Source organism: Dipteris shenzhenensis, chromosome 22 (genome assembly GCF_047967505.1).
Source record: "Dipteris shenzhenensis isolate YYH24624 ecotype China chromosome 22, Dip_SZ_1.0, whole genome shotgun sequence".
Taxonomy (NCBI): domain Eukaryota; kingdom Viridiplantae; phylum Streptophyta; class Polypodiopsida; order Gleicheniales; family Dipteridaceae; genus Dipteris; species Dipteris shenzhenensis.
In genome coordinates this window covers 40629224-40656488 of record NC_141617.1, presented here as the reverse complement: position 1 = coordinate 40656488, position 27265 = coordinate 40629224, and the positions used below count along the sequence as shown (strand labels likewise).

General features: G+C 44.6%; 1 protein-coding gene across 1 annotated transcript in view; it reads right to left on the bottom strand.

Moving 5' to 3' along the window:
* GYRA (DNA GYRASE A) overlaps window positions 1-24616 on the bottom strand; it is a 118588-nt gene extending 93972 nt beyond the window's left edge. Inside the window, exons 1-4 of the mRNA XM_087393464.1 lie at window positions 24462-24616; window positions 23496-24194; window positions 245-314; window positions 75-140 (exon numbers count right to left, since the gene is read on the bottom strand). Of these exons, the coding sequence (XP_087249590.1) occupies window positions 75-140; window positions 245-314; window positions 23496-24022 (663 nt within the window). The 5' untranslated portion in view covers window positions 24023-24194; window positions 24462-24616. The remainder of the gene's footprint in view (window positions 1-74; window positions 141-244; window positions 315-23495; window positions 24195-24461) is intronic.
* Window positions 24617-27265: the final 2649 nt, after the last annotated feature.

The following is a 27265-nucleotide window of genomic DNA, read 5'->3' as shown; positions in this document are numbered from 1 at the left end:
CCAGAGCATTATAGGACAGAAATTTATTAATCAAACAAATTCAATAAATGTCACTAAATAACAATAAGATGCACCTGAGCCATGCGAACCAATGCCTCATATACGGCAGTGTCACCATGAGGATGGAATTTGCCAAGAACCTGCCATATTAAAAATCATTTTACTCTCAAAAGCATGCCTCTTATGCTATATCTTACTGATCCAAAGTAAGAAATCACCATGAGACTCAGTTCAATAGACCTACCTCACCAACCACACGTGCAGACTTCTTGAAAGGCTTCTTGGAGGAAAGGCCTAATTCATGCATAGCAAAACTGCCAGAACAGTCAGCCCAACATCTTCAACATTAGAGATCTGTGATAAAAAGCCAACATTAATGCAAAAGCCAAATGCAGTTCCACATGTCATAAGATTCTCATAACACCCACACATATATCTAGATGAATCCAGGAACATGCCAAAATTCATCCTCTAAAAACAACATAGTGCAGTTTCAATCTCATGATAGTCACTCATAAGGTTGAAAACCATAAACTCCATCATGCATAGCAGGGACTAGCTTCTATGACATCCCCACTGACGTCATCAGTGCCCAACAGTAGGTGCAGACCATAGTATAAACATATGCTAACACACATACAAATCCACACACCCACAGATACTTGAGCATCCATTTATGCAAAGTCTTCATACTGAGTTTCAGTCAGCACCTGGAGGTGAAGGGTAGACTCAACCATGACAAAGGGTAGCACCAAAGGAGAAGGCTAATCAAAAAGTAGTCCAAAATCTCTTCATTCAAGCTACAACTGCTTGTGAAGACTCATAACACCAACACAGCTTAAGGCTTTAATAAAACTAACATTTCATCCCTCCATTGTCCTAACAACTGCTAAGGGTTGGGGTGATGGGGTGGAGGACGGAAGAATAGAAGGGAAGAGGGGAGGGGGAAGAGAAAGAAAGAAAGAAAGAAAGATGTATTAACATCTTTGGAAGGCCTCGTGGGCCTATGAGACAAAGTGCAATCAGAGGTGACTCATACATAGGGGTTCGCTAAGACCGTTGGAGAGTATTAAAAGAAATCATAACTCCGAAACAATACATATGGAGACTCAGATACTCAGAAGGTCATATCTAGGTGCCATGGTGGCTCGCAAGGATATCTCTAAGCTGCATCTATCGTGTTGACTCACGTAATTGGGGGGGGCATGTGGTTTCCAAGATCTCTATATCAGACGTGCCATATCAAGAGTGACCCCTCGCCTCGGAGAAAGGCTATGATAGGTTGGACATCAATGGTACATGGTCAAGCTACTCTCTACTCTACTGCTGCATGCCGTCTCCTCCCACTAGTCCGTTCTGCCCTCATCTCATCTATCTCCTCAATTCTGCTATGTCCTAGGGCTGACACAAAGGCATAGAAATTTGTAACCCAAACCATAATAAAAATCGCTTCAGCACCGTGGAGCAATTCGCAAACGACGCGAAACTCTTTTGGAGTAAAATCGCGGTACCCGAGACAAGATACCTAGCGCTAGAAAATCCGTACACTTCTTGAGATACGTGCTGAAACAGTGGAAATTGAATCGCCAATTAGATAGAGTGTTGGGAGAGAAGGGTAAGGAGCAAAACACAGCACTAGGGCCCAGAAATAAGGGCTGGAGGGGGTATTGCAATAGAATAATCTTTGTACAACTGGCTCTTGAAAGAGCATAGAGCTAAGTACAATTCTGAATACATTTGTGAGGCCTGGGGCCTTTCTTTTATAGACTTGGCCTAGCAAAAAGCTGGGGCCTTCTTTCTAAAAGCTACTTTTACATAAAAGCCAAGCTTTCAAGCTTTTCTTCCTAAATTGGAGGCTTTAGGCACCTTTTTAGTCTTGTGGGCCGTCTTTTAAAGAGGCGCCCCCTGTCCTAAATTGAGAGCCTTGTGGGACCTACTTTTTGTGCTTTTATCCCCTATCTTGGGTCCTTTTTGCACTCTCTTGGATCCTACACATTGCACAAACAAATTCCAACACTTTCACCCATAAAGGTTAGTGAAATGCATGCATTCCTAGTTCTTGGACTATTTCTAGTCCCTTATGAGCGTCCCCACAGTTCTCTTTTTACCAATGCAAGGCAAAAGTAAAAACAATAAAACTTATTCCTGGTTAACCAACTTCACCATTCTTTGACCAAAGTCAATTCTAATAAAGATTACTTAGGAGAAGTCCCAAGAAACAAAGCCCAAGAAAGCTCCGTACTTCATGTACCGAGGTGAGCTCTAGCCATTCATGTATAGCTTTAATCTTAGCTGGATCCATCCGAATCCCTTCCTTGGAAATAATCTGTCCAAGATAATGAATCTCGTCAAGAAAGAATTCACTCTTTTTGGCATTAATAAAAAGTTTATGATTTCTGAGTTCTTGAAACACAGTAATAGCCAATTGCTCTTTGTGCACTTCTTCTGTCTTAGAAAATACCAAAATATCATAAAAGAAAGTGCCTATAAAGTGCCTGTAAGATCTCAAAATTATGTCCATCATACGATTGAAAGTGGCTGGTGCATTGGTAAACCCAAAAGGCATCACCAAAAACTCATAAAGTCCAAAAGTGGTCTGAAAAGCTGTCTTATGGACATCTTGTGGGTGGATCCTTATCTAATGATATCGACTTTTTAAGTCAATACGGCTGTAAATCGTGGCTCCTTTCAATCTGTCCAAAATATCATCTATGCGAGGGTTTGGAAACCTGTTCTTGACTGTCATTTTATTAAGAGCTCTATAATCCACACACATGATAAGAGCCATCCTTCTTTGGAACTAAGAGAACTAGTGAACAAAAGGGTGAAGAACTGGGCCTCATAAGTCCTTTGGAGAGTAAATCCTGTACCTATGCCATAATTTCTTCAGTCTGGGCTGGGCCCACACGATAAGGCAGCCGATTCGGGGGCTCGCTTCCTAGAAGGATCTCTATAACATGATCTTCAGGTCGTTCTGGAGGAAGCTTTCCTGGTAGAGAATCTAGAAAACAATCTTTGAAAGATTCTAGAAACTGAAATTTTTCTTTTTCTAAAGGACTTATTCCCACTTGAGGTCCACCCTCTTTCTCTTTAACAAAGACCATATACGCAGAAATTGCAGACTTTATTGATTTAGAAATGGAAATACTCGAATGGTCTCGCCTTTTCCCTTGGCCAAAATCTTGTGTTGCTTATTCCAATGCACAAAACTAAGTGTTCTTGCTGTGGAATCAAGAACTACCTCCTTTCTATGGAACCATTGAAGGTACGAATGTATGAAGAGAGAGAGAGAGAGAGAGAGTGCAGGTACAAGACGAGTCGATAGAGCAGTCACGTCAAAACTTAGATAAGAAAAAGAAACACAAGTACAAAGTACTTGTACCTAGACCTAGGACTAAGTGTCCTAGGTGTCACATAGGACTAAGTGTCCTATGTGACCTAGAAGGCACTAACACTATAAGTGCCTACACTTATGCCTGCAGGGCAATACCATGGCCTATAGGGCATCACTAGAACCACCAGAAGATGGCCTACAAACCCCCCTCCATGGGATGGGCTGAAGTACTCTGGAAACGTCTCAGAATACCTGGTAGTTTCTGGTCATGGTGGCACATGTTCATCCAAAAGGATATAGCCACCTATGAATGTACATGGAATGTCAGATCATGTAACAAAGGGAGCCAAGTGTAAAGCCTGTCGGAAGACTTCGAACATGGGACGAGGAAGTGCCTTTGTAAACATATCTGCGATGTTGTCCTCTGTGGGAAGATAGGACAACTCTATGTCTCCTGTTGACAACCGCTCCCGAACATAATGATAGTGAACTTCAATATGCTTGGTACGCGCATGAAACATTGGGTTACGCGCAATGGCCAAAGCACTCTGGCTGTCAATGTAGATAATAGTGGAGGATGTCTGGCAAATACCAAGATCTGTAAGTAACTGTCGAAGCCAAACACACTCTACTCTAGCGGTGAAAGCTGCCCTGTACTCAGCCTCACAGCTAGACGTGGCAACTGTCGGTTGCTTCTTGCTGAGCCAAGAAATACATGAATTGCCAAGCAAAAAACAATTGCCAGTATGTAACACTCTGGTGTCGGAACATCCTGCCCAGTCACTATCCGTGTAAGCATGCATGGTAAGTGAACCCTGATCACCGTAGAAGAGGGCTAAATCCTGAGTGCCTCTGAGATATCTGAAGACTCTCTTCACTGCCTGCCAATGCTGTGAACTGGGCATGTGCATGAATCTGCTGAGCTGAGATACTGCATACTACAAGTCAGGTCTGGTATGACATAAATAAATAAGGCATCCAACAGCTTGCTGATAAAGAGTGATATCACATGGTGGGCTCCCATCATGAGCTGAGAATTTGAAGCCAGGGTCCACTGGAGTAGAGATTGGCTTGCAATCCTCAAACTGAAAACGATCAAGGAGCTGTCCAATATACTTGGACTGAGACATCATGATACCCCCCTCAACATGAGCAAACTGAATGCCCAAATAATAATGGAGCCGTCCCATGTCTGACATGTCAAAAATCTGCTGCAAATCAGCCTTGAAGGCTGCAATTTGCTGAGTATCTGGGCCCGTGATAAGCATATCATCCACATATAAAATCAGCACTAAAAAATCAGATCCACTCCCACGGAAATAAAGAGTGGGTTCTGTGGGACTATTCTGAAAACCAAGGGATAGTAAGTGTGCATGAATTTTGGCATACCATGCCCTGGGTGCCTGCTTCAAACCATAAAGGGCTTTTCTAAGCCGGCATACCTTATTTTCAGAATTAACAACCTCAAAGCCAGGAGGTTGTGTGACATAGACTTCTTCCTACAAATCCCCATGAAGAAAAGCGGTCTTGATGTCAAGTTGGTGCACTTGCCAATGATGATGGGCTGAAATGGCAATGACACATCGAATGGTAGTAATCTTGGATGTGGGAGCAAATGTCTCCTCAAAGTCAATGCCTTGTTGTTGGGCATACCCTTTTGCAACAAGACGGGCTTTGTATCGATCTATGCTGCCATCAAATTTCCTTTTTAATTTGTAGACCCACCGCGTTCCAATGGCATGCTTGCCAGGTGGGAGATCTACTAATTCCCATGTGTCATTTTTGGCAATCGATTGTAACTCAACTTTCATTGCATCCATCCACTCTTTGCTGTCAAAAGCATCTTTATGGCACAAAGGCTCTTCATTGCAAGCTGTAGCAAGGAGAGCAAACTCAAGAAAGTGACCATGCTGTCTATTCCCTGATCTTGTCCGGGCACCAAAAGGCTGATCTTGTTTGCTGTCCCTCAATGTATCCAGAAGCCATCTGGGAACTTGCCTTTGCTGTCTATTGACAGCTCTTTCTTCAATGACTGCCTCATGAGTAATGGAATCATTCTGTGCCGGAAGAGTAACCTGCAAATCAGCATGAGGTTGTGGCTGATTATTGCTTAGTGGAGGGCTTGCAGGAGGCTCATGTTGCTGCTCAAAATCCTCTTCTGATGATGGCAGAGGTAACCAAGATTCAAAGGCATCAAACATGTCAATATCTGGCTTTGCTTTGCAGTCCACAAGAGGAGAAGCTGAATGTTCAGCAAAGATCACATCTCTACTGACAATAATCTTCACAGTATTTGGTTGATATAACCGATACCCTCTGGTCTCTTGGCTGTAACCAATGAATATGCATTTGATTGCCTTGTCATCAAGCTTATGTCTCAACTGAGATGGTACATGAACATATGCAAGAGACCCAAAAACTTTCATGTGTGAAAGTGAAGGCTTCCTGCCTTTCCATGCTTCATAAGGTGTGATAGTCTTTAATGCCCGTGTAGGTGATCTATTCAGCACATAGTTGGCACACATTATTGCATCAAGCCAAAATTTATTGGGCAAAGACTTGGCCTTAAGCATGCATCTGGCCATCTCCATTGTGGACCTGTTTTTCCTTTCAGAAACAGGATTCTGCTGAGGAGTGTAAGGAGTAGTGCATGAGTGAATAATGCCCCGTGAGGATAGAAATGCAAACTCCTTTGACATATACTCACCCCTCCTATCTGTGTTGAGGGTGACAAGCTTGCATCCTGATTCATTCTCAACCATATTCAGCCATCTCTGAAAGCATAAGAAAACTTCAGATTTGGCCTTTAAAGGATATACCCAGCAATACCTTGTGAGATCATCAATGAGAGTCATTAAATATTTGTATCCTCCAATGGCATTTGTCCTCATTGGGCCACAGACATCACTGTGTACTAGCTGCAATTTCCTTTGTGAGAGTTTTGGACAATTCTTTTGAAAAGGAAATCGATGCATCTTACCCAAAAGACAACCCTCACACACATGTTTGGAAACTGTTTGAGTCTGAGGTACATCATTTGCCATCTGCTGTGAATGTAGCTTTGCAAGAGCTCTATAATTGAGATGGCCCATTCTCTCATGCCAAAGATGAGTTTCAGCAAGCTGTGACTCTGAAATAGCCAATGCTTCAATAGAAAGTGCAGCTGAATGATGATCAAGGTGATAAAGCCCTTTTTGCAAAGTGCCAGTGAGAACTATGGCATTGTCATCACGAAGATCATATACTAGGCATCTGTAGCACCCAAAAATTACTCTGAAACCTGAAGTAGCAATTGCTGAAATTGAAATCAAGTTGACTTCAATGCCACGCACAAAAAGAACATTTGTCAGAGTGACAGGATGGCTGGAAATGGATGTGAGCTGCACATCTCCAACTCCTTTTACAGCGTATGAAGCATTATTGGCACATGTAACAGTCCCCCCTCGAGGTGCATCAGCTAGAGAATGAAACAACTGTCTACAAGATGTGACATGCTTGGAAGCACCACTATCAAAGTACCAGGACTGAGCATTAATAGCAATAAAAAGTGCATCAGCTTTGGAGGGATCAAATGAGCAATGAACAGCCCATGCCCAATCATCCTGAAGAGCATGAGCATGTGCATGTGAAGCATCTGCTGGCTCATGGGATTCAATGGCATGTGAGGCATTAACTGTCAATCCTGCTTTCTTTTTCTCCGAAGCAATGCACTTCCTGCATTCTGAAATGTCATGTCCATGCTTGCGACAATAGTTGCATCTTTTCTTCTTTCCCTTATCTGCTGTATTTTTAGATGCATGGGAGGAATTGCAGCTGCTATGCGTAGAGGAATTGCAGCTGCTGTGCGCAGATTTTGGCTTGCCCATAGGCTTGGAAGCCTTGCCTCTTCCTGTTTGCTGTGAAGCAAATGCATGATCAGGAATAATGGCTTGTCTGTTAGCTCTACTTTGCTCTTCCTGCAAAAGCAAAGTAACTAGCTGATCGAAAGAATAGTGGTCTGGATTACCCATGGCCACTAATCGAAGGGTTGTAGCAAACCCTTGATATGTATCTGGCAGTCCATTCAATGTAATACTGACAAGCTGTGAATTTGGCACCACCTCATCAATGTTGGCAAGCTGTTCCATGAGGTCCTTGACCTTTGTCAAATATGCATCCATTGACTCACCTTCATTCATATTCACTTCCTGTAATTGCCTTCTCAAATATGCAACACGAGCTTCATTGCGAATCTGATATAGAGAAGCCAATTTATCCCAAGCATCCTTTGCTGTCCTGCAAGACCGGATGTGTGAAATAATGATTCTCTTGCATGATAAAGCAATGCATGAATGTGCATTTGCATCTCTTGCATCCCATCTTGACTGTTCTTGAGTTGGAAGAGCAGCAGCAGGAGTCCTAGAGGAAGAGGCATCAGGAGGAGTACCCCCTGCAGAAGAACCAGCAGTAGAAACAACCACTGAAGGATTGGCTGGCCTCAGATCAGCCCCAAAAACAATCATCCACAAATGCTTTGCAACAAGAATATGTTTCATGAGATAAGACCACATCGGATAGTTGGTGCCATCCAACTTATCATCTTCACGAAGAACTCCAAATAAATCTTGATTGTTCCCAGCCATAGCGACTGTGATAACCTGTAAAAGACCTAAAAACCCAAAAGCCTCAAGGCTATCACTGCAATAAGCTGGCTGTCCCAAAAATGACAGCAAATATCTGCAAATTTCTGACCCAAATCAAAGGGCAAATGCAGATCTGACCCAAATGTGACGGTGACAGACAATGTTCACTGCAAAAACAGCAAATTTGGCAAAAGCCCCAAATTTATTGAGGGAAAATAGGCCAAAAAGGGGGCAAATGTAGAAAAGCCCCAAATTTTGCTGAAATTTTTGCAAATGTGACCCAATGTATGCAAATCTGACCCAATGTCCTGCAAATGTAACTGAATGTCCTGCAATCTGACCCAATGTACTGCAATTTAAACAAGAAATTGCAGACTAAATCCCAAAACTCCAATATTCTTGCAAGAAATTGCAATCAAAGGAGGTGAAAGGAAATGAAAGCCCCAAATTTTCCAATGTCCTACAAATCAGCAAAATCCCCAAATTTCAGACTGATGGTATGAAGTACGGTGGCTGTACGATTGATCTGTACGGTGGTACCATTGTAGGTACGACCCTATACGGTGCCTGTACGAAATAGCACAGAGTACGAGTACGGCGCAGAGTACGACCCAGGTACATGTGACGACGGATGTACGACGCAGAGTACGACGCCGACGGATGTACGGCGACCTTCGATGCAAATGTACGACGACGACGCAGAGTATGGCGCCGACGGGTGTACAGCGACCTTCAATGCAAATGTACGGCAACGACGCAGATCTGCTCACGTACGGACTGTACGACGCAGATACTGTAGGTAGCACGGAAGGTACGAACTGTACGACGCAGATATTGTAGGCAGTACGGTACAGCACTGAAGGTACGAGAGATTGTGGAAGCTGGACGCCTAAATATTGGACAGCAGCTGAAGAGCCTCGAACAGGCTGGGAATTTGTCGACCAGCAGGGCAGAAAAATCTCCAATGAGCAATGGAGGACTCGGGGCTGAGGAGAGCTGGAAGGCTAGAGCAATACCTGCTCTAATACCACTGAAGGTACGAATGTACGAAGAGAGAGAGAGAGAGAGAGTGCAGGTACAAGATGAGTCGATAGAGCAGTCACGTCAAAACTTAGATAAGAAAAAGAAACACAAGTACAAAGTACTTGTACCTAGACCTAGGACTAAGTGTCCTAGGTGTCACATAGGACTAAGTGTCCTAGGTGTCACATAGGACTAAGTGTCCTATGTGGCCTAGAAGGCACTAACACTCTTAGTCCTATGTGGCCTAGAAGGCACTAACACTATAAGTGCCTACATACCATGGCCTATAGGGCATCACTAGAACCACCAAAAGATGGCCTACAACCATGGCATACCCAAAATAGCATCATAATGCTTGAGAGGTGAAACATAAAACTCTTCGTGCTCTACATAGTCATGTACATGAATTCTGACCTTTCCAATCAAAGGTGTGACTTTGACTGGATCCCGTTCAAAAACATGCTCTGCATCCAAGATAATCCCAATTCTTCCGTCTTAATTCCTAGCCTCAAAGCTAGATCTTCTGAAATAAAATTATTGGTAGCTCCTGGATCGCATTCTGATCTCTTACTTTACCCCACGCGAGGCAAAGTTCTTGGTTTCCTGGTTCTGTGGTTCTGCCTAACATTTTTGGGACTCCTCTCGCCACAAGCTTTCGTGGTTCTCTAGGCGCTTTCTGCTCCCTTGGACCCACAGGCCTTTCGGGGCACTAGGCAGTCATATGCCCTTCTTTTCCACAATGGAAACACTTACCCCCCTTTCGGAAGGCTTCAATCTATTCTGGAGTAAACTTTGACTTCCCTTTGAAAGGCTTGAATGGGCCCCTCGGCTTCTGAGGCTGAAATCTCTTTGAACCTTGGGTTGGTGCCACAATCCTTTGCTAGTATCCACACCCTTTCCTTTTTCTACCATAATGTAAAGGAGGTCTTCCCTTAACAGTTCAACCACAAAAGCTGAATGCATCAAATCTCAGAGCTTCATCTTCTTTAAATCAATGCTTACTTGAGTTCGTATGTTGGGAAGCAATCCCGCTCAATACTTGAAGCTTCGTCTTTTCTGAAATTTCTTTGAAGGGTGTGATCTGAAGATAAGCTGTCCAAAACTTTTGATTATATGTCTCGATGGTGTCAAAGGCTTCCATGCACACACTTTCCCAGGCTGTATAAACATCATCAAAGAAATTCTTGGGCAAAAACTACTCATAAAACTGCTTATTAAAGTCTTTCCATGTCTTTGGAGCCTCTTTTGCAAGTAGAAGAGCTCCCCACCAAGCATTGGCACTGTTTGTCAAGTGAAGACTTACAATCTTTAACTTAGACTTCTCGCAATAGTGCCCCGTTTTGAAGGATATATCAACCCGACGAATGAACTGCAAAGTATTTTGAGTGGCTCCATACTTTCCATTTAAGTAGTGAACTTGACCGACTTACCACCTTCCTTGAAGTCTCTGCTTCGAGATCAGGATCTCCTTCTTGCATCCCTGGGATACAAAAGAAGACAAGGAAGAGGAAGAAGAAGAACTAGAAGAGGATGGGCTTGAACAGGGAGATCTCCTTCCATGCTTTTGGCTTCGTCTCCCGTGAGGCTTCGAGCTCCTCCCTCTTTTTCTTGAAGTGTGACGCTTCTGGTACGATGCAAGACTCTGGGAACACTTCCTTGAAGTATGTGAATGCTTAGAGAGGTCTTTTGATGGGAAGTGAGAGAAAGCTCTTGATCTCCCTTTTTCGAGGTATTGCCTCACGGATGTCTTTGCCGAATCTATAGACCGTTGCTACCAAAGAAAGTAACAAAACCACGCTTTAATACCACTAACCCAAACTAGATAAATCGCTTCGGCACCATGGAGTAATTCGCAAACAATGCAGGACTCTTCTGAAGTAAAATTGTGGTACCCGGGACAAGATACCTGGCACTGGAAAATCCGTACATTTCTCGAGATATGTGTTGAAATTATGGAAATTGAATAACCAATTAGATAGAGTGCTAGGAGAGAAGGGTAAGGAGCAAAGCACAGCACTAGGGCCCAAAAATAAGGGCTGGACCCCCGCGAAGGCTTTATTACAATAGAATAATCTTTGCACAACTGGCTCTTGAAAGAGCATAGAACTGAGTACAATTCTGAATACATCTGGCCTAGCAAAAAGCTAGGGCCTTCTTTCTAAAAGCTACTTTTACATAAAAGCCAAGCTTTCAAGCTTTTCTTCCTAAATTGGAGGCTTTAGGCACCTTTTGTCTTGTGGGCCCTCTTTTAAAGAGGCGTCCCCTTGTCCTTGCTTGAGAGCCTTGTGGGACCTGCTTTTTGTGCTTTTATCCCCAATCTCGAATCCTTTTTGCACTCTCTTGGGTCCTACACATTGCACAAACAAATTCCAACACTTTAACCCATTAGAGATTAGTGAAATGCATGCATTCCTAGTTCTTGGACTATTTCAAGTCCCTTGTGGGCGTCCCCATGGTTCTCTTTTTACCAATGCAAGACAAAAGTAAAAATAATAAAACTTATTCCTGGTTAACCAACTTCACCATTCTTTGATCAAAGTCAATTCTAATGAAGTTTAATCTTTATTTTCGGAAGTCCCAAATGGTGACAAAATCCGTGACATGTCTGTAGGCTGCATCTGTCTCTTGCTCGACTAGGACCGCAAGTTGCTTTTGATCTGTCTCAGAAGAGTCTCTATGTAGTTGCATCTCCATCAGATAGAGAACGACACAAACCTAATCCTGGAAATGGATCAAGCGAGTGGGGTCCAAACCCGAGTCCCTCTTGGTATAGACAGTGGTGCCATCTGCGAATCTCATACTATGCCGAACATATGCATAGAGAGTGCTCCTCTGTCTCCACTCTCCTAGTGTGCAAGCTTGCATATCCGCTACTCTCTCAGTATCCCAGCTGCTCAACCTGCTTCTATCCCCAGCTGATGGGATGAAACTCTCATCTGCCTGATGACAATCCTCAACAACTCTAAGATGCGTCTGTCTTCTAGGCATGAGGATCTGAGGATCGCTCCCCTCTCTCATATCCTAAGGAAATGGTCGCGGTAGAACTGGATCTTGGTGGGAAACTCGTGGTACCCTCCCCAAGTTCGTGCCATGTAAAGCTATAGTAGATCCAACAGTATGATACGGTTGATCTCATCTTGTGGGATCAGGGAAGACGGGGCATCCAAGCTGTACTGAAAAAGCAGGAATCGATCCATCTAGATCCCCTAGCCATCAAACCATTTGGAAACACATGCATACCAAGCTGCACTGACCTCGTTGTTTGCAAGTCGTCACAATGACCCTTAGTGCCAATCTCAACAATCTCAAGCTAGATAGAGTCCAAACCCAGTGAATATATGTCATTGTCTGAGATAGCATCGATCTGGAGAGGTGTCATGGCTATGGCTAACTCTGCCGGTTTAATTTGAGAGGGATTGAGAGCTTATTCCGAATCATCCGGGAGCCCATAATCACAAGTAATCTCTCAAACCTCTTCCAGTCTGGTCGCCAAGAGGTCGGGGTGCTACATACACGGCTATCGGTCTCACGAGAGTATCAAAAAGCCATCCCTTCATATGAGGGTCTTGGAAGTGTGCCTAAAAACAATGTCGCTCTAGTCGAGCTAGAGTCCCCTGACCATGTGTGAGTCGTGCTCTGGCTAGTAGGCCATCCTAAAGACTTGGCCCGAGAAATCTGCTCCAAGGTACGTGTAGGACTGCACAATCTCTACGGCTCGCCTCGGTATGTGAAACTATGTCGATGAAGTGCTGCCCGTAAGGTGTTGAAAATCATAACCTTGGTCTTGCCAAGGTTGATTATCAAGTCCCTCTCCCTGCAAAACACATCTAGGGCATGTAGATGCTTCTAGAGACCTGCTACAAAGGAAGATATGAGGAGCTCTGTCATCAGCACCATCAGATTACAAAGGTCTTCGTACTAATTTTCCGTCGGCACTCCAGAGGTGAAGGGCAAACTCAGCCATGACAAAGGCTAGCACTAAAGGGAAAGGTTAATCAAAAAGTAGTCCACATTCTCTTCATTCAAGCTACAACTACTTGTGAAGACTATGCAATTTCATTTTAGTCTCTCCCAAACAAGCACCCAAGCCAAAAATGCTTAGATCATCTCGTTGATAGGGCAACGCACTACTTCAGACAGAATGAACCAAATCGAGGCACCAGGGTTGCTGTCACCAAATTGGTACTTCTCCGAAGACATAAAGAGGAATCTTTATTGCATCGACAATGGTCAAGAAAGTTGACTTTGGTTAACTAGAATAAGCTTGTTTTACTTTTGCTTTAAATTAGTAAAAGAGAACTATGAGGGACACCCACACGGGACTAGGATTAGTCCAAGAACTAGGAATACATGCATTTCGCTAACCTCTAATGGGTTAAAGTGTTAAAACTTGTTTGTGCAATGTGTAGGACCAAAGAGAGTGCAAAAAGGAACCCAAGAGTGGGAGAGAAAAGCAGAAAAAGCAGGTCTCACGAGATGGACAAGGGGGCGCCTCTTTCCACGAGGCCTAAAAGCTAGTCCCACCGCCTCTTTAAAGGAGGTCCCACAAGATTTAAAAAGGCGCCAAAAGCACTAGATTTAAAAGAAAGCCTAAAAAGCTTGGCTTTTATGTAAAAGCAGCTTTTAGAAAGTAGGCCCTAACTTTTGCTAGGCCTAGTCTATAAAAGAAAAACCCCAAGCCTCCCAGATTCATTCAAAAGTTGTACTTAGCTTCATGCTCTTCTTAGAGCCAGTTGTACAAAGTATTTTCTATAGCAAGAAAGACCTTCGGGGGGTCCAACCCTTATTTCTGGGTCCTAGTGTCGCACGTGCTACGTCTCCTCCTCTCCCTCTACTCTATCGTGAAGAATCTTTGAGATAAGTGCTGCAATTCCGATTTTCAGATTTCAGTTTGTGTTCTCCAAGTTGTTGTGAAATATTGCAAAAATATTTTGTGGAAGTGTTTGCTACATGTGATAGTGATATCAGAGCTACAGATCTTGCTTCCTTGAACCTTCTTAGGAAAGTGACGATCCAAGATTGCAAGGCAAGTGGAAATGAAGAGATGCAACCTGAAATCAGCGATTAGTATTCTCTCCATACAATCATCTTCCTTCTGGAGCAGCACAAGAGAGACAGCTAGCCATGCTTTGGTGGAGTTGAATTGGCCGATTGATAGCAAGAAGCACATGAGATTCTGTAATTGTTAGAGACTCACTGTTCCCACCTGTGAGCCCCCGTTTTGTGGGGACAAGGGGCAGTGAGGGTAAGATGGGATGGGAAAGAGAGACTCAGCAAACAGCAGCATTTTGGGGGGGCTCCATGCCTACCTAGAGGCAAAGGACTGGCTGCACAGGGCGCCCTTTTATAGGGCCCTGTTGCAGGACCAGTCGGTCCAACCAGGTCCACCGACCAGGGCTGACCAGGCCGACCCTGGTCGGTTTTACTGACTGACCTGGTCGGTCCCCAGTCAGGGAACCGACCCTGCTGGTCGGTCAGACCAACAGGCCTGGGCAGTGCCTATAAAAGGCCCTCACTTCCTTTCATTTCAGTCATCCAGTGCAGGACAGAAAGCCTCTGATTTGGGCTGTGCTGTGCACTCAGACTTGGCATTTTCTGACAGAGAGAATTTCTGCAGTTTGTCTCAGCACTTGGCTGAGTTTTGTATTGCTCTCCTGGAGCCAGTTTTCTGCCCACCATCCGGTGGATGAATATATTCTCTCTCTGCCTAAGTTCTCTCTGAGTGAGTATTGTATCTGTGATCAGTTATCTGAGTTGAGTGTTGCTAGAGTGGGAGAGGTCTTGGCTGGAGGTTAGAGTGATTCTTTCCTTCTGTTTTCTAACATGGTATCAGAGCCATAGGCTCCCGACTCTTCCTCATCAATATCACTCTCTGAAGGAAGGAGTTCCTTGGCTGTAAGGCAACTCTGTTTTCAGCTCAGTTCAGTACAGAAGGTCAGTTCATTTATTTCTGTTTCAGTTTTTCAAGTTCTGTAGCTATTCACCGAGATGGATCAGCGATCAGAAGCCTCTACATCCATTGCTCGTCCTTCCTCCTTCTCCAGTCATCTTCCTTCTTCATTTATCCCTAATTTTGGTGAAGCTGGAAAGCTTGATGGTACAAACTTTCCAATCTGGAAAGTCAAGATCCGAAGCCATCTGTTGGCACGGAGGTTGTGGAAGATTGTCAATGGTACTGAAGAAAAGCCGGAGGATATTGTGGACAAGAGAGGTGAAGTTCTAGCTGAAGCAGATGCAGATGAACTCTATGCATGGGAGGAGAGGGATGCTCAGGTCTTAGCAATGCTTATAGGCACGACAGCAGATTCTGTTATTCCTCATATCCAGTTGGCAGAAACGTCTTCAGAGGCGTGGACCATACTGAAGGAGTTGTATGAAACCGATAATACAGCTCGTATCATCACATTGCAGCATCAGCTTTATAACCTTGATATGAATGAGGGTGACAGTGTTCATGATCATCTGACGAAGGTGAAAGTTGTGCGGGACCAGCTCGCAGCGGTTGGTCAGAAGGTGGACTCGAGTCAATTAGCATTACTCACACTCCACAAGTTGCCACGGAGTTTCAAAAGTTTTGTGACAACGGTCACTGCGGGTCAACGGACAAAGCCAATCAACTTTGAGGAGCTTTGTCCACTCCTACTTCAGGAGGAGGCCCGAGAGAAACTCTTTACGCAAACCGACGAAAAGGCATTGGTTGCCAAAGACAAGCCTGGCAAAGGCAAGTCAAAGGATTCCAAGAAATCAGAGGACGCTGAACGTAAGAAGAAAATGAAGTGCTTTTACTGTGAAAAGCTTGGCCACTCTGCCAAAGAATGCCGGAAGAAGAAGGCGGATCAAAAGCGGAAAAGAGAAGCCAAAAACAAAGAAGAGCCTAGGAGTGATTCTGCCAATGTGACAACTGGTCAGTTATTCTTACTCAGTGAACATTGTTCAGCTTATGCAGTTAGTGAAGGAAAAGAAGATTGGTATGTTGACAGCGGTGCTTCTAAGCACATGTCCAACAGAAGGACGTGGTTCAAAACCATGGACAGTACACACCCGGATTCCAAAGTTTCTGTTGGGGATAGCCGGACATGTCCTGTGAAGGGCATCGGTAGCATTCCTTTCATTACCATGGCGGGTGAGGAGAAGGATATCTCTGGAGTACTTTATGTACCCGACCTTTGCAAGAATTTACTATCTGTAAGTCAGATGGACAAAAACAACATGGCAGTTCTTTTTCAAGATGGCAAGGTCACCGTGACATCCAAAGGGAGTGGGCAAGTGGTGGCACAGGGTGTTGAAGAGAATGGACTGTACCGTCTCAGTGCAATGTTGGTTCATGATGATCACGGAAAGTCCAAACTTTGGCATGAGCGCTTCGGTCACGTCAGCTATGGAATCTTGGCTGAAATGTCAAAGTCAAAGATGGTGGATGGACTTCCACCAATTACAGGCAAGGATGATGTCTGTAGGGCTTGTCTTGAAGGCAAGCAGCACAAGGATAAGTTCCCACAAGAAGCTTCGTTTCGGGCCAGCAAACCACTTGAGTTGGTTCACGCCGACATTTGTGGTCCAATGTCTACTGCATCATGGGCAGGATCCAGGTATTCACTTCTCTTTGTGGATGATTTCAATAGAATGACTTGGGTATATTGTTTGGCTAAAAAGTCTCAGGCTTTTGAGAAATTCAAAGACTGGAAGGCTAGAGTTGAAAAAGAGACAGGGGAAGATGTCAAGACATTTCGCACAGACAGGGGGGGAGAATTCACCTCAAGTGAGTTTAATACATTTTGTCGCAAGCATGGGATCAAGCGACAACTCACCACGGCACATACTTCTCAGCAAAACGGGGTAGCCGAGAGAAAGCATAGAACCACCACTGAGACAGGGCTTGCTATGCTCCGAGGGAGAAATCTTTCTAAAGCCTATTGGAGTGAAGCTATCAATACAGCCGTACACATTCTCAACCGTACCAAGACGAAGGCCGTCAAGGACAAGACTCCATATGAGGCATTTTATGGTAAGAAGCCCTCTATTTCTCATCTCCGCATTTTTGGTTCTAACGCGTGGGTGCATGTGCCCAAGGAAGATAGGACCAAGCTTGATTCCCGAAGCAGACCATGTATCTTTGTTGGGTATAGTGAAGAATCCAAGGCCTACCGCCTCTTCGATCCAGTAAAGAAGCAAATCCTCATCAGTCGTGATGTTGTCTTCGCGGAAAAAGAACCTGAACCCCCGGAGGAGCCTCAGATTGAGGAGAAGGAGATTGTTCAACCCCCGATCCCACCCCGTCCCAAATTGACCATTCAAGAGGTTACCCAATCAAAAGCTGATATTCCACCCGATACACAGGAAGAGCAGGATGTCCCACAGAGGTTCCCATTCCTCCTCCCACAGAGAAGCAGAAAAGGTTGCCCCAATGGTACCTCCGGACATTGGAAGAGTCTCGTGTCACCTCGTTACTTGAGAGTAGCAGTTCCGGATTGCGTCGGTCTCAACGTCTTCAAAAGACCCCATCCATGAATGTTGCTTTGGTGGCTCGGATTGTTGAGCCAAGAACCTTTGCGGAGGCGAAAGACAATCCCGAATGGCAGGCTGCCATGTAGGCAGAGATGGATGCTATTCTGAATAATCATACATGGGACTTAGTGGCCAGGCCCCTTCGACGGAAAGTCATCGGCACTAAGTGGGTATACAAACTCAAATACAAATCTAACGGCAGCTTGGATAAGTATAAAGCCAGGTTGGTTGTGAAAGGTTTTGCTCAAACTGAAGGCATGGATTTTGATGAAACTTTTGCTCCCACAGCCCGCATGGTTACTATCCGGACAGTGATTGCCCTTGCTGCCCATTTCCAGTGGCCTATTTTTCAAATGGATGTGAAGTCCGCATTCCTTAATGGAACCCTGGAGGAGGAGGTATATGTGGAGCAGCCACCGGGCTTTCAGGATCCAGTGTCCCCATTAAAGGTCTGTAGGTTGAAGAAGGCGTTATACGGGCTGAAACAGGCCCCCAGAGCTTGGTACCAAAGGATTGATATATTCTTTCAGAAGATTGGGCTCAGTCGGAGTCCTTCTGAGGCAAACCTTTACTTGTTCATTGAGAAGGGATTGCGATTGGTACTCATCCTCTATGTTGATGATCTTATCTTGACAGGTGATCATGTCAAGAAGATTTCACAGGTCAAGGAGCTACTCATGTCTGAGTTTGAGATGACTGGCCTTGGGTTATTACATTACTTCCTTGGGATTGAAGTAAAGCAAGCTAAAGACAGGATTTTCATTTCCCAGGAGAAATACTGCAGAGAAATTCTGAAGAGATTTCAGATGGAGGATTGCAGAACAGCTTTTACTCCCATGGAGGTCGGGCTGAAGCTAAGTGTTCACGACACATCTCAGCTGGTTGATACTCTTTTGTATCGACGATTGGTAGGAAGTTTGCTTTAACTTACCAATACGCGCCCGGATATTTGCTATGCAGTTGGGTTATTATGTCAGTTTTCTGCTTCTCCCAGGAAGAATCATTGGAATGCAGGTTTACGTGTGCTGAGGTATCTGAAGGGTACTTGCACCTTTGGGATCAGCTACACCAAAGGCATTGAACTAGGCGGGTTCTGTGACAGTGATTGGGCAGGTGATGTGGACACCAGAGGGTCGACAACAGGATATTGTTTCTTACTTGCATCTGGAGCCATCTCTTGGCTAAGTAAGAAGCAACCCACAGTATCTCTTTCATCTACAGAGGCAGAGTACAGAGCCGCGTGTACAGCCGCTTGTGAGACATTGTGGTTGCGGTGGATTCTGAAGGACATGGATGTGTGTCAGGAGAATGCGACAGTGCTGATGTGCGACAATCAAAGTTGCATAGCTATTGCAAAGAATCCAGTGTACCATGCGCGGACCAAACACATCGAAGTTCATTATCATTTTGTTCGAGAGCTCATCATCGACGACGTGATCGAGCTTATCTACTGCCCGACCGCCAACAATTTGTCCGACCTTTTCACGAAGGCACTCCCTCGAGAACAGATGGAGCACCTCATCAAACGCATGGGGATTGGCCCACAATTGTGACATTGAGGGGGGGTGTTAGAGACTCACTGTTCCCACCTGTGAGCCCCTCTTTTGTGGGGACAAGGGGCAGTGAGGGTAAGATGGGATGGGAAAGAGAGACTCAGCAAACAGCAGCATTTTGGGGGGGCTCCATGCCTACCTAGAGGCAAAGGACTGGCTGCACAGGGTGCCCTTTTATAGGGCCCTGTTGCAGGACCAGTCGGTCCAACCAGGGCCACCGACCAGGGCCGACCCTGGTCGGTTTTACTGACTGACCTGGTCGGTCCCCAGTCAGGGAACCGACCCTGCTGGTCGGTCAGACCAACAGGCCTGGGCAGTGCCTATAAAAGGCCCTCACTTCCTTTCATTTCAGTCATCCAGTGCAGGACAGAAAGCCTCTGATTTGGGCTGTGCTGTGCACTCAGACTTGGCATTTTCTGACAGAGAGAATTTCTGCAGTTTGTCTCAGCACTTGGCTGAGTTTTGTATTGCTCTCCTGGAGCCAGTTTTCTGCCCACCATCCGGTGGATGAATATATTCTCTCTCTGCCTAAGTTTTCTCTGAGTGAGTATTGTATCTGTGATCAGTTATCTGAGTTGAGTGTTGCTAGAGTGGGAGAGGTCTTGGCTGGAGGTTAGAGTGATTCTTTCCTTCTGTTTTCTAACAGTAATGACTTCACATTCAGGCCGCTAATGATTTCTGCTACGCATCTCTTGACCAGCCGAGACCAATGGTCGAATTGGACGTATTGTCAAGAAGGGAAGGGGACGATCCACACATTGTCATAAACGTCTGTGCTTAATTGTGGGGGCATTTAGCCTTGAAGGGGCACGAGATGTCAAAAGCGAAAGCCATGGGAACTCATCATGGATGAGAAGTTTATGGAGCATGATATGCTCAAGCCTTGGTTTCTTTTTTATGCAAGTGATTTATATGACCTCTCATGAATGAGGAGTTACTGATATGCCCAAGTATTAGCCATTCCGATTTATGGCTTCCTTTTTATTCGGATTTAAAGATCGAGTTGCAGCCAAAGAAGTCGAGGGGAATACAGACCTCTTGGAAGAAGCAATCATTTCAGAACTATTTCTAATCCGTCTTGTGAAAGTCAAATAAGAAGCAGACAACCAAGTGAAAGGGGCATGGATTTGCCAAGAAAGGACATGTAAGTATCGGATGGGAGACTTCTCTGAGTGTATCTACAGACATTATGTTGCTTCTTAGAAACAGAGATGTCAAGAGCTTTGTCATTCCAAGGAATTTGGACCAAGAATATTGATATGATCGAGAATGGCACCAAATCGAAGGGACTCAAGTGGGTTGATCATGGCAAGAGGATTATTGCATAGCAGTGGCATGGAAAATGCTTGGATGGAGTAATCAATCCCAAAATCAGAAAAAGAAGGGCCTATGGCTGCCCAGTGCTCTTAAAGAGCAGGAAACGCCAAGAAAAAGAATGGCCTATGGCTGCCCAGTGCTCTTAAAGAGCAGGAAATGACAAAGAAAAACAAGAATCCATACGGAAAGCAAGTGTTTTAAACACAAAAAGTGGCTGCCTAGTGCCTGGAAGTCCCATCGGCCAAAAGTAGCAAAGAATGCCACAAGATCGATCTAAGTCAACGATCAGAAGTTACCATATTCCAAGAGCCACCTAAGGTGGAAGAGAGAAGCACCCAGAGGCACGTTTATTTGCGGGTACCTTGCCAAATACCAAAACTATTAGGCAATTGATGCCAAGAAAGGAGGTATCTTCAAGTTTTACAACTGTATCAAGAATCTTTTCAGCTGAGGACAACTGATTAGAAGCTCAGGGGATGTCACCAAATTGGTACTTCTCCCAAGACATAAAGAGGAATCTTTATTGCATTGACGTTGGTCAAGAAAGTTGACTTTGGTTACCTAGAATAAGCTTTTATGCGCCTATAGTGCAGTTTCAATCTCATGATAGTCACTCATAAGATTGAAAACCATAAACTCTATCACACATAGCAAGAACTAGCTACTACTGGCGTCATCACGCCCAACAGTGGGTGTAGACCATAGTATAAAAATATGCTCACACATACAAATCCACACCCACACATACTTGAGCATCCATTTATACAAAGTCTTCGTGCTGAGTTTCTATCGGTAGTCCGAAGGTGAAGGGCAGACTCAACCATGACGAAGGCTAGCACTAGAGGAGAACTTTGTTTTACTTTTGCTTTGCATTAGTAAAAGAGAACTGTGGGGACACCCACAAGGGACTAGGATTAGTCCAAGAGCTAGGAATACATACATTTCGCTAACCTCTAATGGGTTAAAGTGTTGGAACTTGCTTCTGCAATGTGTAGGACCTAAGAGAGTGCAAAAAGGGACCCAAGAGTGGGGGAGAAAATCAAACAAAGCAAGTCCCACGAGGCCTAAAGCATGGACGAGGGGGCACCTCTTTAAAGGAGGACCCACAAGATTAAAAAAGACGCCAAAAGCACCAGATTTAAAAGAAAGCCTAAAAAGCTTGGCTTTTATGTAAAAGCAACTATTAGAAAGCAGGCCCTAGCTTTTTGCAGGCCTAGTCTATAAAAGAAAGCCCCCGGCCTCCCAGATTCATTCAAGAGTTGTACTCATCTTCATGCTCTTCTCAGAGCCAGTTGTACAAAGTATTTTCTGTAGCAATAAAGACCTTCGGGGGATCCAGCCCTTATTTCTGGGCCCTATGTGTCGCGCGTGCTGCATCTCCTTCTTCTCTCCCTCAATTCTGTCACGAAGAATCTTTGAGATAAGTGCTGCAATTCCGATTTTCAAATTTCAGTTTGAGTTCTCCAAGTTCTTATGAAATTTTCCAAAAATATTTCCTAGAAGTGTTTGCTACCTGTGATAGTTGCTCACGGATGCTGCACGCTCATGATCAAGAAGAGCAGTGCCATGAACAATTGGTGCTACTCAGATGGTACCTGTGTTCCAGGTGACTTACCTGGATGGAGATAGACCTAGAGAAACAGTTGTGGGTTTGAGGGCATGAGATCAAGGACGCATTCGAATGGGTCTAGGGGACCCAGCTGTGAGCCTCCATATGAGGACAAAGGGGAGGATGACCTGCCGTAGGAAAGGGATTGAAAGAGATGCCAAATGGGCTGAGAACAAGCAAGCCACATCAGCTGATCTTATACATAGAAGAATAGGAAAGAGACTGTGGCTATGGTTGCCATGTGAGCAGCAGCAGCATAGCCTGCATCAGGCTGCAGCTGAGGTCTAGATGGTGGGCAGAAGGGCCCACAGATGGGGTACATACAAGGGCAGCAAAAGCCCTGCAAATGGCAGGGCATAGGGGCTTTTATATCTCAAAGGACAGTTGGCAGTCTGCAGGAGACAGGACCAGTCAGGGCCCACAGACTGAGCCAGTCAGCCATACAGGTGTGGTCAGCAGAAGACCCTGCTCAGGTCTGGGATAAGGCCAGTTGGCCAGTTACTGGTTGGTAGATGGGCGGAGGGCTTCCATGCCCTCTATAAGGGGCTCCATCGGGGGGTCCGGGCCGTTGAGTTCTACTCCCTGGCAGCACATCTTCAGCAGGAAGAAGAGCTGCAAGGAGATGTTGGGGCAGGATCCACCAGCCCATTGAAGCTCGTTGTGCTGGTTTTGTTCCCAAGTGGGTAAATGTGCTATCGTCAACATTGAATAGGATAGCATTTTGGGTTAATGGTAATGTAGGGATTAACTGATAGCATTTTGGGTTAATGGTAATGCAGGGATTAACTGATGTAGAGGGTTTTTAAATCTTTGGTGGTCTTTCTTAAATGTATGACAAGCTGCTCCACTCTTCAATTACTTCAAGTCTCCTAATGGCACCCTTTTTCCTAGACGTCTTCTCTCCTTGCCGCTCCTCCCCCCCCAATGAGTTTAGCTTGATTCCTTTTTGTCTCCTCCCATTTCAGCCCTCTCTTCTTCCCCTTTCACTTATAAATGGTGGATTTTATGCTTTTTCTTGGAGCTACTGAAATCTCCTGACAGGGTTAGGGTGGTTTTGCCACACTACTTTTCAAGAACTCATAGTTTATGATCTGCGCGACAGACATACACGGCTTTCAACAATGAAGCATTATAGCAAGCCACTCAAGCTGTTACCAGGAACATCTCCTTACTCTCAGTGTCATCCCCTGACAAGATTACGGTAGTTTTGCCCAATTACTTTTCAAGAACTCATATTTTATAATTCTGCATGGCAGACAGTTGATCGTTGCAATTGTTCGTGGCTTTCAACAATGAAGCATTACAGCAAGCCAATTAGACTCCTTTACTCTACTCTCAGTATCTTTTTAAAAACCTCACGGATTGGGAGACATCTAATAGATATGGAGTTTTGCATAGTCCTCACTAGATAACACAGAAACAACAGAATGCAACTTCAGCATCTAGTAATTTGAGTTAGAAGGCTAGAATAGCATCACTACATGACTGCTTTTACTGCGTGATAAAAAAATTAAGACAGTGAAGCTACTCACAGTATTCGACGATGCACAGGTTTCAACCCATCTCGCACATCTGGTAATGCCCGGCCTATTAACACCGACAATGCGTAAGATAAGTAGGACTCCGCTACCTCCTTGTGTAACTCCACAGGTTCTATTCGAGTATCTTGAGGTCTACTGATGCCATGGTTGTCCTCTGTGTCTATAATTTCATTATCCCAGACTCCCACCGAGCCGTCTTCCCCATCTTGCCTACTTGTCGAAGCTGAGGCGACGTGAACACGTCTGTTTGAGCATCCGCAACGATTGTTCTCGCTGGGAACCGAGTAAAACCGAGGATAAGAAAGAGCAAATAAAAAGCGACCACGTCGAAGGAGAGGACTTGCAACCAGCCGTGCACACTGCGACGAGTAGATACATTGCCCTCGCCGTAAAGGTCTCCAGCTGGACGAATTCGACGCCCAGGTCGATACGGGAGGGAGGACTCTGAAGCCGGACTTTGCGCAACGATAAGGGAAATGGAGACGGCTTGAGAACGCCATGGACTGTTGCTGGGACATAAGAGCTCGGGCAGCGGTCACATTGCAGTTTCGCAGCTCAGAACAGCATCATGCAGCTTCCATTTCGAGCATGCAAAATGATACAAGTGCTCGCGTTCCGGCGAATATCAAATGGCCCAAATTTTTCATTCAAGTCGAGGAACGGAGTTCTGAACACTTGCAGCTCGTACGCCTGAAAAACCAAAATCCAGTCCAAAACAATTTAGAGAGTTACAAACTAGACGCGAAAGCGATGATCTGCAATGTCATCACAACGAAGCGCCGTGATGCAGTGAATCGATGGTGTGCGCTACCGATTCCTGGAATGAATTCTCCAGCAAATTCATTAGCTCGGAGCAGGTTGCGCAAAAGCGACGATGACAAGCAACAAAGACGAGAGAAATTCGCCAGCAAATGCAAGTGCTCGAAGTGTGAGCAATCGAAGAGGCGATGAACTGACCTGGATTTGGGGGGAAGGAGAAATCTATGGCGAGAAATGTAAGGATTCTGATGAAAAAACTTCAATCCGCCATAACCAGGAGCTTCAAGCAACTGAAAATGCAAACAGGAATTGAAGCTATTCGAGGAGATTTTAAGAACCATCCATGAATTCTATTCCAGGCATTCCATATGAGAGGGTTTAGGGTTTAAGCCTTAACATTATAACTTTCCCTCCCAAGAGTTTTGAGTTCCACTCCTTGCCCTCATGCCATCTTCTCCTCCAGCTTAATCGCCTCTCACAGGTTTGGATACCGGATTTTTCCCAGTCCCAGCATTCGAAAGCTGGGCTCGACTCCGGGATTTCTGCAGTTCTGCGTGAGCATTTGAGCGCTTCTAGTTGTAGTAAATTCCAGACCTAGAACTTTATATGAATTGGGGATGTGATTTTTGGTGCAACTATCGCGGGGAAGCCCCCTTACACCCCATGGCGTTTAGACCACGCAGCTAACCCTTGTGGGGTGGGTATCTGTCGGTTCTACGTTCACACCCTAGGGACAACTTCTATAACAAAAGTCCATTAAGCTTGCCTTTGTCCCTTTGTCCCGCTAATCAAATAAACCTCTTATACCAAATGTGGTGTGGCTAACAATGACACAATCATCATCTTTATCTTGTCGACATTCATAGACATCGACCCCCTCATTTCTTACCCAATCTTCATGAACATGTACACTTTTCCACGAGGACCAATGCTTGCATTGTGAGACTGAAATTTGTAAGATAAGCACAAGGATGGGTACTTGGTCATGACTCTTGAGAGCTGGATGCTAGGTCATACTACCAACGTGCCTTATTGTCAATGTTATGTTAATGATGTTGACTTATGATGTTTGATTATGTTCATAAAGATAAGGATTACACTTGTTTGAACTTTGGATCTTCTTTTGCTTAGTGTGTTTGTTTCATAGTGTTCTTTGTTCTGTTATGTGGAGGTTGTAGTAAGGTTTATTCGACTTAAGGCCTGATGTCATGGAGGAGAAAAAGAAGGGAAATAACTATTTCCCTTATGTTGTGCAAATACACCAAGGGAAATAGAGTGGATACACATGGGAAATAACACCCCATGCTCTAGACTTCATGGTGTTATTTTCCTCGCCCTTGAGAACCATTGATGTGACATTTCTCTACGACCTTTATGCAATGCACCAAGGGAAATATATCCAAAATATGCTCTTCCAAGGGAAAAAAGGAAAAGCATATTTTGGATGTTTTTCCCTTGGTGCACGAGTCAGAGGACTATAAAGAAATGTCTCATCAATACCTAGTAGAGAAATGTCGCATCAATGGTTCTCGAGGGAGAGGGAAATAGCACCATGGGGTCTACAGCATGGGGTGTTATTTCCCATGGCCCCTTCTATTTCCCACTTACTTCCCTTGGTGCATAGCATGGCATTAGGGAAATAGCTATTTCCCCTCTTCTCCTCTCCATGACATAAGGCCATTATTTCCCCCCTGTTTCCCCTCCATGACATAAGCCCCTTAGCGGTGGCAAATGTTGCATGAATGTCAACTCTTCATGGTCTTTATGTTTCAAGAGTCCAGTTTCTATACCTTTTTGTTAAAACATTGAACCACTCGACTTATATTATTTACAAAAAAGAAAAGTATACAAAATTGGTCCCCTAAAGTGGGCAACGAGACCTATGCCGTATAGGCAAATGTTACACCAACCCCAAGCTCAACCTCTCATATACACCCCACCAAAAGAGTATTTTTTTACCACCCATTTCCCCATATTAGCTACTAATAGTCATTTCACATTGGCCAAAATCACACTTTCCCTAAATCCTACCCCCACCCGATGGTTAAATACTATCTCATTCCAAACACCCTAGATCGAAAAACATCACTGCAGGCCAAATATGTCACCAACAAGCACCTAATATAGAATGCAATCCTTGGATGTCTCCAAGGATCACTAGCCTCTACTTCATCATCACATAGAATTTTTGCATCAGCGCGATCTCACAAATAGACCCCGCCACTACTCACCATATCCTTCTAGTCACAGGGCAACAGATGCACAATGGATTCACTTTGGACCACTTTCTCATCCTACCTCTCAATAGAAGCCACTTACGCATCACCTTTCATAAGAAGAAGCCTGCCTTCCCAAATTGCGAACCTTGCCATAGGCTCACAAACCGTTACCACTTCTTTGACTATCACATGCCCCATTTCCAATTCAGGTCCTTCATTAGGGACAACTCTCCTATCATATTTTTATACACCACCCTCATCAAGACTTTTCTCCATCTTGTGTTCCTTCCATCCACTGATTGATTTTCCACAATCCAGATTGGACACAATTCGTAGGCCAACCATTAGGAATACTACTCATCACAATTCCAATTAGGACCATCCCCCTCTTAAACAACCCAAACTACACTCCAAGAGACACTGCCACTCTCTAGCAAATTCTTCTCTAGTTCCATAGGTGCCCCCATTATCTATAACCCCTTTCTTCACACAAACCTAGCCGCTTGTAGATCAATCCAGGTCACCGCCTTCTCCTGATACTCTTGTTACGAAAACTGGAATTAGACATTGTCACAAATTCATGATTTACCAAAACCATAGAAACCAAGAACAAGGAAACCAGTGAGGGAGAGAAGAGAAAGAGAGAGCGACATTGCATGGAGTCCAATCTGCCCCTCCTCTAGATGGTGGCTCTTGCTTCCCATCTAGAGTATTTATAATTGCATATTCCAAAAAGCAAAGAGCCAAAAATAGTACATCCAAAAGCATCCCTTGTTCAAAATT